The sequence below is a fragment of the Zonotrichia leucophrys genome, chromosome 10, assembly GCF_028769735.1.
Source record: "Zonotrichia leucophrys gambelii isolate GWCS_2022_RI chromosome 10, RI_Zleu_2.0, whole genome shotgun sequence".
Taxonomy (NCBI): domain Eukaryota; kingdom Metazoa; phylum Chordata; class Aves; order Passeriformes; family Passerellidae; genus Zonotrichia; species Zonotrichia leucophrys.
Window position 1 is genome coordinate 10,091,550 of NC_088180.1, and position 14,654 is coordinate 10,106,203.

Genomic DNA, 14,654 nt, shown 5'->3' on the forward strand with positions numbered 1-14,654 from the left:
AAAAAGCTAAGTCAGACAGAGTAAAAAAAGGACTTAAACCTAACCTGTAATGGCACAGTGTCCATTGGTTTCACTTTTCCCAAACTATGGCTCAGATGAATTAGAGTGTGGGTGTTAAACATTTTTAAACAGCATTTCAACAGTTACTGTACCTGCTACTGTCACTGGTTGCAGTGGGAGAATAGAAAGGCCATCTGGAATCCTTTCTGCTTGGTTTCTGAAGCCTCTGTATAATATTGAAAGTGCTTGAGTTGAGCCCTTTACCACTCCTAATCCATAGCTGTCTGTGAGTAGCCACACTGGTAGTGTGACTTTGAAATGAGCAACTTGTGCTGATAATACTCTTTAGGATTGGATTATAATTTATTTTATTTTTAAAATATTTCTTTTTATAATTTATTTTCTTGATCTATCAAAATCTTTGATAGGTACATGCTCGGGATAATTATGTAAGAAACCAAACTGTTTACACAAAAAATGGCACACAGATACTGTATTTTAAAGTACTCTTAATACAGAGAAATGCTAAAGTTCCTCTCTCTGTGGAACTGAAAACCAGGGTTCTTGTTAAGCTTGACTGTATGTTTGTAATCAAGGGGAAACAGAGTACTTTAGAGCTGTGGTAATCAAAGGCCATAATCTCTCATCAACCTAATTGATAACCTTCTATTTGAGCATGTTAGGGGGCAGACAAAGTCAAGCTAAGATTGCTGTGCTTATGAGGACATCCAGATACTATCTGACAAATATATTCCCATTCTGGAAAAAAGTAAGCATAATTACCTTGCAAAACATATATGAAATTCAGCTAATTGGAATTTTATGTGCAAACTGGAAGCAGATGGTAACTTTCAGCAACCTATTCCTAGTCAAGATGAGATATTAAAAATAAAGGCATTCCTGGTGGTAAAAATAATATTTAAAATCTGAGGATCATTTTATACCTTACTAAATTAAACACAGTGCTTTATATTTCAGAAATTATTTTTATACCTGTATATATGTATATAAAATGTGCAAAGATTGGAAAAAATTACAGTCTAACTAGAGTTGAAATATGATATATGATGGAGAATGTTTCCTTCTTACTGTAAAACACTCATCTTTATCTATAAATGTTTCTTCTGCATTTTCAGTCTTGTGTGTTGTGAACCAAACGCTGTAGAATTTAACAGAAAATCTACACTACATTTGCCATCAAATTACCAACATTATTTGTTGTAAAGGAAAGCAGCAGACTGTGTCTGACTTTTCAGATTAACTTGCTGAAATGCTAAGGAATGTTCATTGGGGGACCATTAATCTATTTCTATAGAGGGAGTAAATATATGCACAGCACTTTTGACTGAGTTGATATTTAAATACTCCAGTTACTTAAATTTGCATGATGAAGAGAATTCTGGAGCACTGAAAAAGACAGTGCTAAAAATAACTTATATTAACAAATGCATTTTCTTCATGGACCTTCCAGTCACAAACAATAAAATTTAAAACAAGAAGAAAAATGCCCTTTTTTAAATTTTAAAGATTAGTTACCATTACTACTGCACTGTAGTGCATAGAAAATCTAGCACACTTAACTTGGGCCAAAATGAACTACATTAAACCACTGAGGCAGATGTAATTCAATACTATCATTTTATGGAGAAGATTGCTTTATTTTGGCTGCTGTCATTCTGGATTTGTGTATATCAAGTTTCTGTGTAATGTAGGGTGAGCTGTTCCAAAAAAATACTAAGCAACACTAATTCTGTTTTACTAACAAATATTTGCCTGTCTCCTACTCACTAATTGTCTTACTCTTTTAAGGGGTTTACTCTTACACAAGTTTACTTCTTTGAAGGGCTGTGGGAGATTGAAAGGGATTGATCACTGATTTGGAACATATTAACAGTGACAGTTATATGGGGACAAATTCTGTCACAGTTTACACACTGTCCAGACCCATTATTGCATGAGTCAAAATCAGAGCAGTTGGCCCTTGGCCTCTTTGTGAGCAAGAGGAATACTAAAGGTGAAACTCCCTTATCTGTCCTCATTCAGATAATTCATTAAGTTTCTAATTTTTAGGAATTTTTTTTATAATTAAATGATCATCTGTTCACTTTCATTATTCCTAGGATATCTAAATACCTTTCTACATTTAGGTCTTCATGCTCATTATCACTAACATCAAACTGATAGAAAGTAAAATAAATGATGGGGCAACAGAGAATCAAGTGAGCTGTATGGGGTGGGTTATAATTTATCAGTTCTTTGACTTGAAAGACCAAAAAGACTCAGTTGTAAATCTAAACCTGAATTTGAGGTGTTTCATATTGAAATATAAGTATAGAAAAGCACATATTAATGAAAAGTATCATTTTACTGAAAACTCACTTTTTCCATTAAAAATCCCAAACAAGGTAATATGATGCAGAGCTACTGATGAGTTCTTATTAGAAGAAATCTCTCCATCTAGAGTAACTACACATAAGGCAATTAATAATAAAAAATCACAACCTTTCTTTGTCAGACTAAATTATATCTCCACTGATATGATTTCCCAGATTAGACTCTCTGCATGCTGGATAGGAAATCTTGTGACTCAAAGATAAAACAGATTTAAGTGGTAGTAATTTCTTTCTTCGTAACCCAAGACTGACTTGCTCCTTATCAGGGAGAACCTTAAATTGTTCAAACAAAAAGCAGGGGTAGTTAGTAGAGTCTTAGATCAAAAGCTAGCCTAGGTCTGCTCAGGGGAGGCAGCTGCCTGTTAGGGTGTTACCTTCTGCAGTAGGATACATTCTGGACAGACTTCAGAATTAAGCTTCTCAAACAAACAGCCTAAAAAGTACCTTCTAAAAACTGTTAGTTTTAGATATTTCCTAGTGCTCCAACTAACATTGTCTAAAACATGTGAGCAGCTTCCTTAAGTAATTAATTTACATAAATTTCTTAAAACTTAATTGTTTGTTAGTGAATTGTATGTATTGAGATTCTTTTCCTAGTGATGTGGCTTTATATTGTTTTAATTATAGACATTCGAATTTATTGTGTTGTATCTTTTTTTGTTGGATAAACAGCAAAATCCCCAAGGTTAATATATCATGAAACTCATTGATTCTAAACATCTCCCATGGAAGCACAGCCAACCTGGTATGTGTACTTGCCAACAGCTATAAAAGTAGTGTTTGTGTGGATGATATTTGGCCTGGCATTCACAAGCTGCAATATTTAGTGTTTCTTGACAGATCACCAGGGAGACTTCAAGGTTTTACTCACCTGCCAGCTACTGCTGCTGTCCCGTTACGCTCAGAGGCTGAACAGAGCCCGAGTGGGAGCAGCTCTGGGTACTGCTGGAATAACTGCAGGTATTTCCAGTCTCCATCCCAGCTGCCCCACTCACCCACCTCCCTGCAGCCTGCAGAAGGGAACAGCTGGCTTCAGCTATGTCACTGCCAGGTTTAAACAAAGGGACTTTGCACAGATGTGGTCACATAATGACTCTGGCAGTCCAACCTCAGGGAAAGGGGTGGAATAGTAGTGCTGAACTGCTTGAGGTTGCATTACAATGTGCTTATGTTAACACTAATTAACACACATTTTATGTGGCTCATTTGTCACATTAAAATTGCAAATGATACAGTGACATTTTCCCTAAGGTGTCTAGGAAGTGCTGTAAGTCTGCCTTTCTCCTTTCTTACCAACCAAGATAGTTAAACTGAAAAAGATTTAGGAAAAAGCCACATGGAACAATTAAAGGTACAGAATGACCACCATAAAAAAGTATGTTAGGACTCTGGAAAAAATCACCTAAAGGAGGAAGGGTCAGAGATCCATCAAATGATGAATTTAATTGATTGAGTGGGTGGCAATCATTGTTTGTTGCTCCCTCAAGTGTTTAGAGCCAGTAGGTATGAAATAAAGCTAATCAGGTACACATTAATAATTGACAAAAGGAGACAGTTCTTCACCTGACAAGGTGTAGAAGTCCTTGTTCCTAGATCTACATGTTGAAGTTATGCATAAGTTAAAAGGCAGTCTGGATAAATTCACATATAAAAATCAGTTGTTGGTAACTAAGGGTGCAGAACTGACATTCAGCTTAGGGAACTCCCGATCACAACATAAAGTCCTGGGGAAATAAGATCTTTACTTGGCCTTTGGTCCATACTAAGAGCCCACATTCAATTACAAGATACAGGACTAGACGTGGTATTGGTTTGATCCACAGAGGCTGCCTTTATCTTCATATATTCCATATTTTTATTCTGACTCAAGTCTATTAATGAATTTATCCAGCTGACAAGCCCTTACTTACTTACAGGCTCAGGCTCAGGCACATGCTGGGATTCTGGGGCTTGTCCTGGCAGGGCCAGGAGAGGAACTTGGAGATCCTTGGGTGGTTCATTCCACATCAGGATATTCTGTGATTATGTGTACTTCCCTTCTTAGCTAGGTTGTTGGGTTCTTTGGAGGTTTTTGCAGGGGGGTCAGATCAAAGGAAATATCTCCTGATGTCTGAGCTTTTTGAATTACTGTATTAAATATATCACTTTGCTTGTTTAATAGTGTAGATGACAGCTTAGGGCTTACTGTCTGCATGATATCGTTTACTTGGTCTAGTTAGTTCTGTTGGAACAACTTCCTGAAACAATAATACAGAAATTCAGAGGGCAGTAACATATGTAGACCTCACAATAGGTGAGCTAAGGAAATTTTTCATTTATCTAAGTAGTTTTTTTGCAGAGTCATAATGTTACTATTCAGACCCATTTTAACTATGATTTTAGTATCTCTCTGTTCCTCTTTTCCTTACCATCATATGAATAAGATTTTACATCTACCCTGCAGCTGTTTCCATGAGACTATATTCCTTACAGAATAAGCCACAATGCTGGAAATAGGGAGGGTTTTGAATTCTCATTTCATCTTTGTGACTGATTCACATGACTTTGAACAAATCATGTAAGTATCTGTGCTGTCTCTAAGTTGAAGATAACAGCAGCCTTATAGGAATGCTTTTAAAGTAAACTATGTAAAATTCTATGAAGATTTAAATTGTGATTTACTAGTATTTTTGAAATACTGCTTTAGGGAAGGAAAAGCATGCTAATGAACCTTGAGTGCATAGAACAAGCTATGTTTTGTGGCTGGCTCAAAGTGGTCTGTCATATGAATCAGAATGTGTGGGATGCAAGTGGAGTCTATGTGCAGATGGGGTTTTTTCATTCTCTGTATTTCTCATGGTGCCTCATGAGGAACAAATATCCGCCTGAGTTCAGTGAGAAAACCTGTTCTAGGACTTCTGCAGAACTCAAGAGGCTAACACTGTTTATTTTATACACATAACAATTGTAACTGGAAGTCTGCCAAGGAGTGTCAGGCCCCTCTAACCTACCAGCCTGACAGGTGATGCTGTGGTGCAGTTCCCCTAAATGTGACTGTGAGAATGCTCCAAGTTACTTCTCTGCAGAAACTGCAGTGCATCCAGAAGGAAGTTCTATGCTCAGGTATTCTTCAGGCAGATATTTGAGATGTTGCCAAGTTATGCAGTGAAATCTGGGGTCTGAGAAGCTCTGTATTTTTACAGACATACAATGAAAAGGTATAAATAGTAGATGATCCAAACAGTCTCTGCCCTAAAGACCTTCTGGGTTTGCAAGTTGAATGGAGACAAGGCATTGCTCTGAGATAGGCAAAAGCTATTTCCTTTTATTACGTGGTTCTCACAGACTTTTTTCCTTAGAGATATTTTCCGTGGAAGTCTAAACTCTAAGAACTTGTGTAGTAAAATGGGGATTTTTTCACTTTCTAGCAATGAAGTCACATATATTTATAGCATTATCATGTAAGAATCCCAAGTAGCAATTACTAATTAGAAAGAGGGGGAAGATACTCCTCATTTTACTGAAGAAATGGAGCCGTGATGAATTAAAGAGACTTTCCCTGACTCACAAGAAACTTAATGTGGAGCTAGAAATTGAGCCCAGACCTCCTGAAATTCAGTTCACTCTTTCAGTCATATGGCCATCCTTTTCCAAGTATCAAATATGTACACAAGGCTTTCCAGTTTAGTCTTCACATTAGTTTCCAATGAAACTTTGCCCTTTCACTCATTTTAGCAAAAGGCAAACATTTGCCCATTTGTCTCAATAGTAAGTAGAAACTGCTCTCTATACAATGACAATTTCCTCTCCATTCACATGCTTCTCATCCTAGTATTAAAGCCAGCCTGTGTCAGCAAGGGCCCGTTTAAATTAGAAACCAAATAATATTTCAGGGATGCCTTGGGCTGTCTTGTGGAGAGGGTTCTTTGCAACCCTTGCCAGTTACTACTTGGTGGTCCTGCCAATCCTTGCTAAGTTTCAAAACAGAAGTTGCTCAAGCCGGAGCAGCGCTGCCTGCCCGGCATACGCAGCTGGACAGCTGGAGAGCCGGGACCCAGCAAGGCCTGCTGCTCAACCAGGCACAGTTCACCAGACCTTGTAAAGGGACAGGGGAGTGGCACTGTCCTAATTGTTAACATTCCTCCTCTGCAAGGCTTCTCCTGATACTCATTTAATAAGCCTAGGCTCATAAAGTCTAAACAATTTAGGCAATCAAGTGGTAGCTGATGTGTATGTGGAGATAGAGATGCAGCCAGACTAAGTGAAGAGTGAAATGCCTCATTTCTGACTTTGCCAAGCTTTATCTGGCAGCTGCAGATGAATAGCTCAGGCAGCTGTACCCAAGGACAGAATTTATGTTGGGAGTACCTCAGGAGCTGTACTTAGGCCAGGTTTGCACAGCCACAGCTCCTACTTGAGTGCACATGGCCCATCTGCCAACATGTTCTTCTCACACAGTGAGTAATACCCATAAGCTCCAGTCTGAAAGCTCCTGCCAGTGGCAACAACAGTTAGGGATGTGGTATTGCTGTGTTCTCAGAGAGACAAAAGGCAGGTTCAGCAGAACTGACTGAAACATGCAGGTATTCCCATGTCACAGCAACAGTTTTAAATAGGCACACCTTCATATGTAGAAAGGAGTGAGCATCTAGAAACTGTTGTGTCTGGAGGTTTGTTATTTTCTGTGGAGCTGTTTTTGAGTACTTTAGCATTAAATGGGAAAAAGCATCATTGCCTTCATCAGCATTTAATTCAGAATTATTTTCAGCTCATAGTGGAGCAGGGAGATATGGTAACTAGATGTTAAACTTTCATTGATGGGATGAAGAGATCTGAGGTTCAGACTGGAAATGGGACTTAAGTGAACATGGGACAGGGAGGAAAAATGAAGCTTCATTAACCTGGGAAATGGGTTTTGTTAAAAAGAGAGAGAGCCACAATGTTTCTATAGTTTCAAAGTTTCTATGGTTTCTCAAGAAAAATAAAAGAAACATTGTTTCAGCTCATCTTTAAAATACACAAAGGAAAGGCAGTGCCAAAAGGGAGAGTATTTTTGCCGATTGTACTCTCAATGTTCTCTCCTTAATGGTATTTTTCATGTCTTTTACTATGTTTGAGTCAAAGAGATCCACTCTGCATAGTTTTAGAGTACCTTTGTTAATGTTTTTTTGATAACTTCTGCTTATCAGCCTAAGGCTTATTGGCTATAACTGCACTGTGAGCTGAGTAAATTGGTTGTTAGTGCATTTGCAAACAGTTCAGCCTGATTACATTCATCCAAGCACCAATTTTACAGCTGTGTCAGTGGGGCCATTAAAGGACTTGAGCAAGCAGGCAGGCAGGCACCCTGCACATACCTCTCTGAGCATCGTGATTTACTGCCTCTATCTGCTGCCTTTTACAGCTGTGTGCTGGCTAGTGTCCCTGTCTTGCTGCTTAGCTTTTTTCAGTCCTGTAATGCTGCATCCTTACTGTGGAATCTGAATCTGACTTTGCCACTGAAAAAACGCCTGTGGCTTTTCTAAAGTTCTTTTCCCATCTTCCTTGGGGTTACCTTGTGCTTAGAAAAACTGACTGCTAGGGGTCATAGTAGGTGGACACAAATACTTTCCTCTTAATCCACTTCTTTTTGACTACTCTGTGTTCTTTGACCATTTTCCAAAGTTTCTCTTGTGTTTTGTTTTGACTTAGCCTGATAGCCGAAAACTTTACTGGTAATTATTATTTTTGACTGTTACAACATTGATATTCCACCCTCCCATAGTATCCTCTGACCTGCAGGTACTAGAATGCACAAAGATATGCCCACAATGTCACAAAGGAATGCACATCACATACAGCTATGAGTTAGTTCAGATAAGCAGAGTACAGTATCTTAAGGAGACACAACAAGCATCACTGACTTGAATATCTGCAGTGAGAAACAGTTTTGGAGTAAATTCTGATTACGGAATCAGTACATTAAAACAGTCTGGAATAATAACTTGCAATTTTTTGCTAAGCTGAGATTCACAAGTAGATGGATTCATCTAATTAAATCAACAAATCATTGCCTATTGGGATGGAAGGATATGAAGTGCACAAGGAAGGTGGGAGGAGGACAGCTACAAGAGTTAAGTGTCTAAACAAGGATACTCTGAAAAGCATTTGGCTGTGGTGGGTCCTCTGGAGGCTGGGTAGTTGGTTCTTTTTTGCTTCAGAAAAAAAGGGAAAAGGGGCCATGTGGCATCCTGGTTGATAGCAGCATATGTTATTTGACTTGTGAGAGATAATAGTGTCAGAACTCTGACATTGTTTCCTTCATTTTCTCACTAATTAATATGTAAGCAGAATAAAAGTATCGTCCTTAACTGTGGCTGAAGGTTCACATGTTAATATTTTTCCAGGTGGAACTTGCAGAAATTTGCACAAAGAGCGAACGTTACATTGGCACAGAAGGTGGAGGAATGGACCAGTCAATCTCTTTTCTGGCAGAAGAAGGAACTGTATGTGTACCTTTGTAATCTAAGCTAACAATGTAGTATTAATTAATGTAAGCAAAAAAATACCTTCATTAGTATGTAGAAGACAAGACTAGAAACTAGAATACCCTAATAAGCAGTACAAGCACCATTGGTATACAAATGAATCAGGAATTAAACTTACAAACTTGGGTACATTGGAGTATGACAAGTTTGAATGGATATGATGAGAAAAATCAGAAATGGCAAGGAGGAAGGAAAAGATGTGGGGGAAAGATGCACTCTAGAAGAGCACCAGGTTCCACTATTTGGCTAATTCATGCTGAACTTAGAATGTTTCCCATATAATGAAATCTGAATGGTCGGCATGCCTTGTATTCAGTGCAAATGGGATAATTATTACAAAAATGCTTTCTTGAAACTTCTTATAACCAAACAGTTCTAGGAAGTTTTGCCAGGTTCAGTTACAAAGACAATGGAGACTTTTTTTTCACCAGTTTTGCTAATTCCAGACAATTCTGTGGCTGAATTTTGATGTAGAAGGCATTTAGCAGTCTTAAACGTGGTGACAGAAGGTGAACTAGCTGTGATAAACAGGGCCTGCCAAGTTATGCATGAGTGCTTGCAGAGGAATTTACAGTGAGGTTCATCTGCTGTCCCAGAAGGTGCACAGGACTGCAACTGTTCAAACCTCAGACCTGTCAAAGTACTTTTATTGGAATTAATGTAGTGTTTCATAACAACCTTTCCTTTCCTTATGATTGTGGCATTATATCTCACAGCTTTTGTTCCTAATGAGATGTCTTGGATTGCCTTACACAAAAAAAACCCCTATTTCCTAGAATTACACCAAACATTTAATGCCATCATGAGACACATATATTTTCAACTTCACATCACTATACCTACTCTACACCTTTCCTTCATGTTTTTACTGTTAGTAGTAAAAACACAGTGACATGAATAATGAAAGAAGGAAGCAGCAGATTTTCCTGCCATACACAGACACGATTATGTAAGTGGAAGCTTTTCTGATATATAGCAGTGGTGACCAAAAAGACAAAGAAAACGTTAGCACAGATGAGAAAAGAATTGTGAACAAACCAGAAAAATATCCTTGCTTCAGTGTATTTGCAGCTGAATGAAGCTTGAGCCACCCATCTTAAAAAAAAGAGAAAAGTACAGTAAAGGACACTGAGGTTTATCAAAGCTATTTTTTAAAATATGAGCATTGACTGAACAATTTAAAACTTTTTGGCTTGGAAAATGAGAAGCTTTGAGGGTGATACTTTGAAGTTTGCAGATTCCCTAAACAAGTAAAGAGAAGGTAAATGGAGGATTCAATGTTTTTCATAACTGAAGAACTAATAGAAACACAATGACATTAGCAAGCAGCTTGTAAAAAACAAACAAGGAAGTTTGGGTTTTTTCCCAAAATATTCATTGTTAAATTGAGAAATACCATACATTGTGGAAGGCAGAAGTTTTAAAAGGATTCAAAAAAGACCTTTGTGGATACACTAAGAGAGTGTTAAACTGTATGTAGCTATCTAATTTAATAGATGTTTCTTCCAGTGTGAGTATAACCATTGTAATCTTTGTTTATGGGAATCTGGAAAAACATACCCCTAGAAAAGATTGCTTTGTATATGTTCTATCTTTATATTCCCCCTAAATAGCCATTTATGGCTACTGTCAGAATCAGGACACTAGACCAGCTTAGTGGTACATTGTGGTCTAATGGAGCAGATCTTAAAGAGTATATTTAAATGTAAGCAATTCTGTGTGTCTTGATAGGAATTCTGTGATGGGGTCCAGAATCTCAATGGCAGGGAGTAACACATATGCTGTACATAATGTACAAGCAGATTTGTCATTGTTTATTTAGCACTCTAGCTGCTCAAGGGACTCTCTGGGGTTGAACAATGCCAAAACCAGTAAGATGTCCCTGCTTGCACAGTTACAGTCTATTCTAAGAAGCCAAAACAGGGCACATGATTTACAACTTACCCCAGTAAAAAACCAGATGTGAATTTAATCTCTTGATTACATTTCATCCTGAATTATTTAATTAATGGATGCCTAACTTATTCCATGAAAAGGTCACAAATGTTGGGAACATCTTACACAGCTTGTGTAAGCATGTGTGAGGCAAGGCAGTCTCTTATGTCAGAAAGGAGGAAACAGTAACTACGTTCTTACACTTAGTTTTATTTAGTTTCTTGGTTTGATTGTCTGTATGTACCATGATCACTGCCTCACATCAGTCTGAAAATGTTGGTCCCATACTGTACCTCAGTGTACTAATCTTGCTGCAGTGCAAAATGAGAGGACTGAGGGGGAGATGGACAGTGATGAAGGGGCAGGGAATGCAAAGCCCCTTGTTTCTAGGGGCATGCACATTAGCTTCAGCCAGGCCTGGTACTTCTCTGCAGATCAAAGTGAAACTGTTGTCTTAAACAGGCAAGAAAAATAGGTTGGGTGGGGTTCTGTAAAATGCTGAAAAGACCCAAAGACTTAATGGAAACATTTTAAAATCCAGCTACAGGGAAGGGTTTGAAGTGTATGTGTAACTTGACCAATGAGGTTAAATCTCTTTTCTTCCTGTTTCATGTCAGTTTTCTTTCCTTAACTGTGCCTGGATTTTCAAGAGAAAAAACATGCAAATTTGCATTTGATTTATAGAACTAAGTGCACTGTTAGCTAGTAGTAAATTAAAACTAACCATTCATTTTTCTTTCAATAGGCCAAGTTGATAGAGTTCAGTCCACTGAGGGCAACTGATGTTAGACTTCCAAGTGGAGCAACGTTTGTTATTGCTAACAGTTGTGTTGAAATGAATAAAGCAGCAACTTCTCATTACAATATTAGGGTAATGGAGTGTCGGCTGGCTACAAAGGTAACGCATGGCTTATGTCAAACTCTAATGAAACCTTCATCTAAATATGTGCTTTTTTCCACTTCTGACCAGTTGTGTCTTTAACACCTGGCTAGGTGCTACTCTTATATAATTTTTCTTTCCAGAACCAGACACTTCCATATGCAGGAACAGAACTCCTGCTGAGCTTAATGGAAGTACAAGGACTGTGTCCTTATATAGAAGATTGTGTGATTTAGTTCTATTAAATTATTTTTATTGTATTTCAGTGGAGGAAATAAGTCTATTTTTCAGAAAAAAATATTCCCAGTTAATAAGATAGACTGTTTCTAATTAAAGCTGAATAAGCTGAATAATGACAAATAATGGAAAGCGACCACTATGGTCACATGTTTATATGTACATATGGCAATAGATGTGTATTTTCTAGGATTTAGAGAGCATCCAAGCTAGTAGTTGAAGGCCAGGAAGTAATATTAGAAATGCTGAATAGCAGCATGTGTCTCAGCATAAAGTTAAAAACAGGCTTGAATGAAACCCCAATATTTAGGGTGTACTGCCAGTTTACAGCTTGAAATTATCTCTAAGGTGTATGTAAACTGAATAGGGGAAATCTGAGTTCTGCTTTAATTCTGGATTTTGTATGTTTAGGAGCATGTAGATGTAGGGTTTGATTTGAGTTCTTCATGAGAAGACAGTACATTTTTCTTTGATAAGAGTAAAGGAGGAGTAAGCATAAAGATTCACTGCAGTTGCACCAACATAGGGTGCTCTGGGAAAGAACAGAATGTGGGTCACAAAGTCTAGAAGAAAGCTTTGAAATGCAATATGAAACTCCTTGCCACAGAATATCAGACCAATATCTGATCAATATTCAAAAGCACTTTGAACTCTTGCTGGTGTCATGATTCCATTAAAAAATAATTTTTTACAAGTCTTAGTTAGTGCTAAAAAATACTTGAAGATCTGATCAGACATTGACAAAATGTATTAAAAAATAATGTGCTGAGATTTTTTTGAGGAGGGAAGCTAGATTTCAGATGACTTTTAAAATGGGCTTTAAACTCAAGTATCAAAGGAATAGTTGTATTTCCATTGTATCTAAGATGTGGTAAAACAAATAGCACCAATGACCACAGTTAAAGCTGTTGTCACTGAAGTTAACACAATTTTTAAGCCATTAAGAAATGAAGATAAGGACCTGTCTATTTGTTAGTTCTGTTATAACTGATAAATCTCTAATTTGGGATTGCTAATGGACAAAATATATGTTTTTAAGAGGAACTTCTTTTTTTTTTGCATAGGAATAGAGAGCCTTCACAGATAATCCATTCTAAAAGGCACTGTACAATGAGTGCATTAAGCTGTGAGAGCTTTTGAAGTTATTGTTCCATATACCAGACTTTGTGAATTGAATCACAGTTTTCTAAATTGCTTTAAATTATTAGTCCTGTACAGTATACTGAAGAGGTAGTAAGGAAACATCTTTTCTTTTACATTTCTGTTAACTATGATGCAATCTCTAAAAATGCACTTTTAGCAGATGCTCGACTGTAAGGAGACTAACAACATACACCTGTCTGTTTTTAAACATATGCTACCCAGATGGAAAGCTGCACACACTATAAAAATACATTGAGCCAGGAAAAGTCTGTCTTTAGGAAGAGGTCACAGTGGGGTGAAGGAGGGCAGGTATGTAAGTTGAAACAGGGAAGTCTTTTAAGCACCATTAAGCTAATGGAACTATGAACTAACATGCTGGGCCTTGCAATGATGCTTTAAAAGAAATTCTCATTCTAAGTGCCTTAGGATAGGCTTTTCCCCCCCTTTTCTGCTTTAGGTAATTCTAGAATTTCATACTGCTATACTGCATAGGCAAAGATGCCAACACAACATATCCCTGCTAGCATTAGTGTAGAACATTTTGCTATCAGTCAGCGAGTTCTTGATCATCCTGGTAAATTATCTTTCTTAGATTCGGTTCCTTTCCTTTCCCTCTAGAGAATCATTCTTTTGCCTTTCTCTTCCCCTCTCTCTGTTCTTGTAGCAGCCTCTGAGTGCTCTCCTGCACTCTGTCACAGTGAGTTTCCAGTTTAAAGACGTTTCCTGTCCTCACTGCTCCGAGCTCCCCCCGGCTGGGCTGGGGATGTCACCCCCTGCTTCACCCTCAGCCTGGAGTGGGGCCAGCAGTGGCTGCAGCTGCAGGGCCACCATCAGCTCCTGGGCACAGGGCTCAGATGGCATTATAGAAATGCCAAGTGTAAGGAAGTGATGCTGCTATAAAAGTATTCCTGGACTTACTCTTAGTCAGACTTTCTTGTATTTATATTTGTCCCATCATTTACCAAGTATGTTTTCCTCTCAGTTACTCACAGTTTTCCAGTGTGCCTATGTTGAACAATAAAGAATAATAAAGCCCAAAGATTCTATATCCTGGCAGTTAAGAGCTGCTTGATGTCCATATCTTTAATCAATCTAGTCAGTGATCATCAAGAAAATATCCAACTGTGGAAGAAGTATTGGGATTAGTTTTTGTACATTAAAGAGATGGGATTTTTTCCCCCCATTTCTGTTCCATGTCCATTACAATTCAAGCTGCTGCAGCTAAACTATTTTCAAAAACCATTTCTGTTTGCCCATAATATTTTTCCCAGTGCTGTTAGAATCAAACCTTTGCTCTAAGCAGGACAGACCTTTCCAGCAAAGCTGTGCCCACTGGCCCAGCAGGGTCAGTTTCCATTTGGAACATTTGACCTGTAAAACCCCAGTGTAGTGGCTTGCCTGAAATACAGCATCTCCCTTCAAGAATGGGAACAGATGTGACAATGCATGTGGCATATTTCTGCAGGGGATTATTTATTAAAAAAGAAAGTAGAAAAAATTTTGTTGCCTTATAGAATAGTATTGTTTGTAAATTCTGTTTAACTTCTCAGAATGAAGTCC

General features: G+C 37.9%; 1 protein-coding gene across 1 annotated transcript in view; it reads left to right on the forward strand.

The window, feature by feature from the left end:
• Positions 1-14,654, forward strand: part of GALK2 (galactokinase 2) — a 46,628-nt gene that overhangs the window by 15,235 nt on the left and 16,739 nt on the right. The window contains exons 6-7 of the mRNA XM_064721854.1: positions 8,759-8,857; positions 11,580-11,732. Of these exons, the coding sequence (XP_064577924.1) occupies positions 8,759-8,857; positions 11,580-11,732 (252 nt within the window). The remainder of the gene's footprint in view (positions 1-8,758; positions 8,858-11,579; positions 11,733-14,654) is intronic.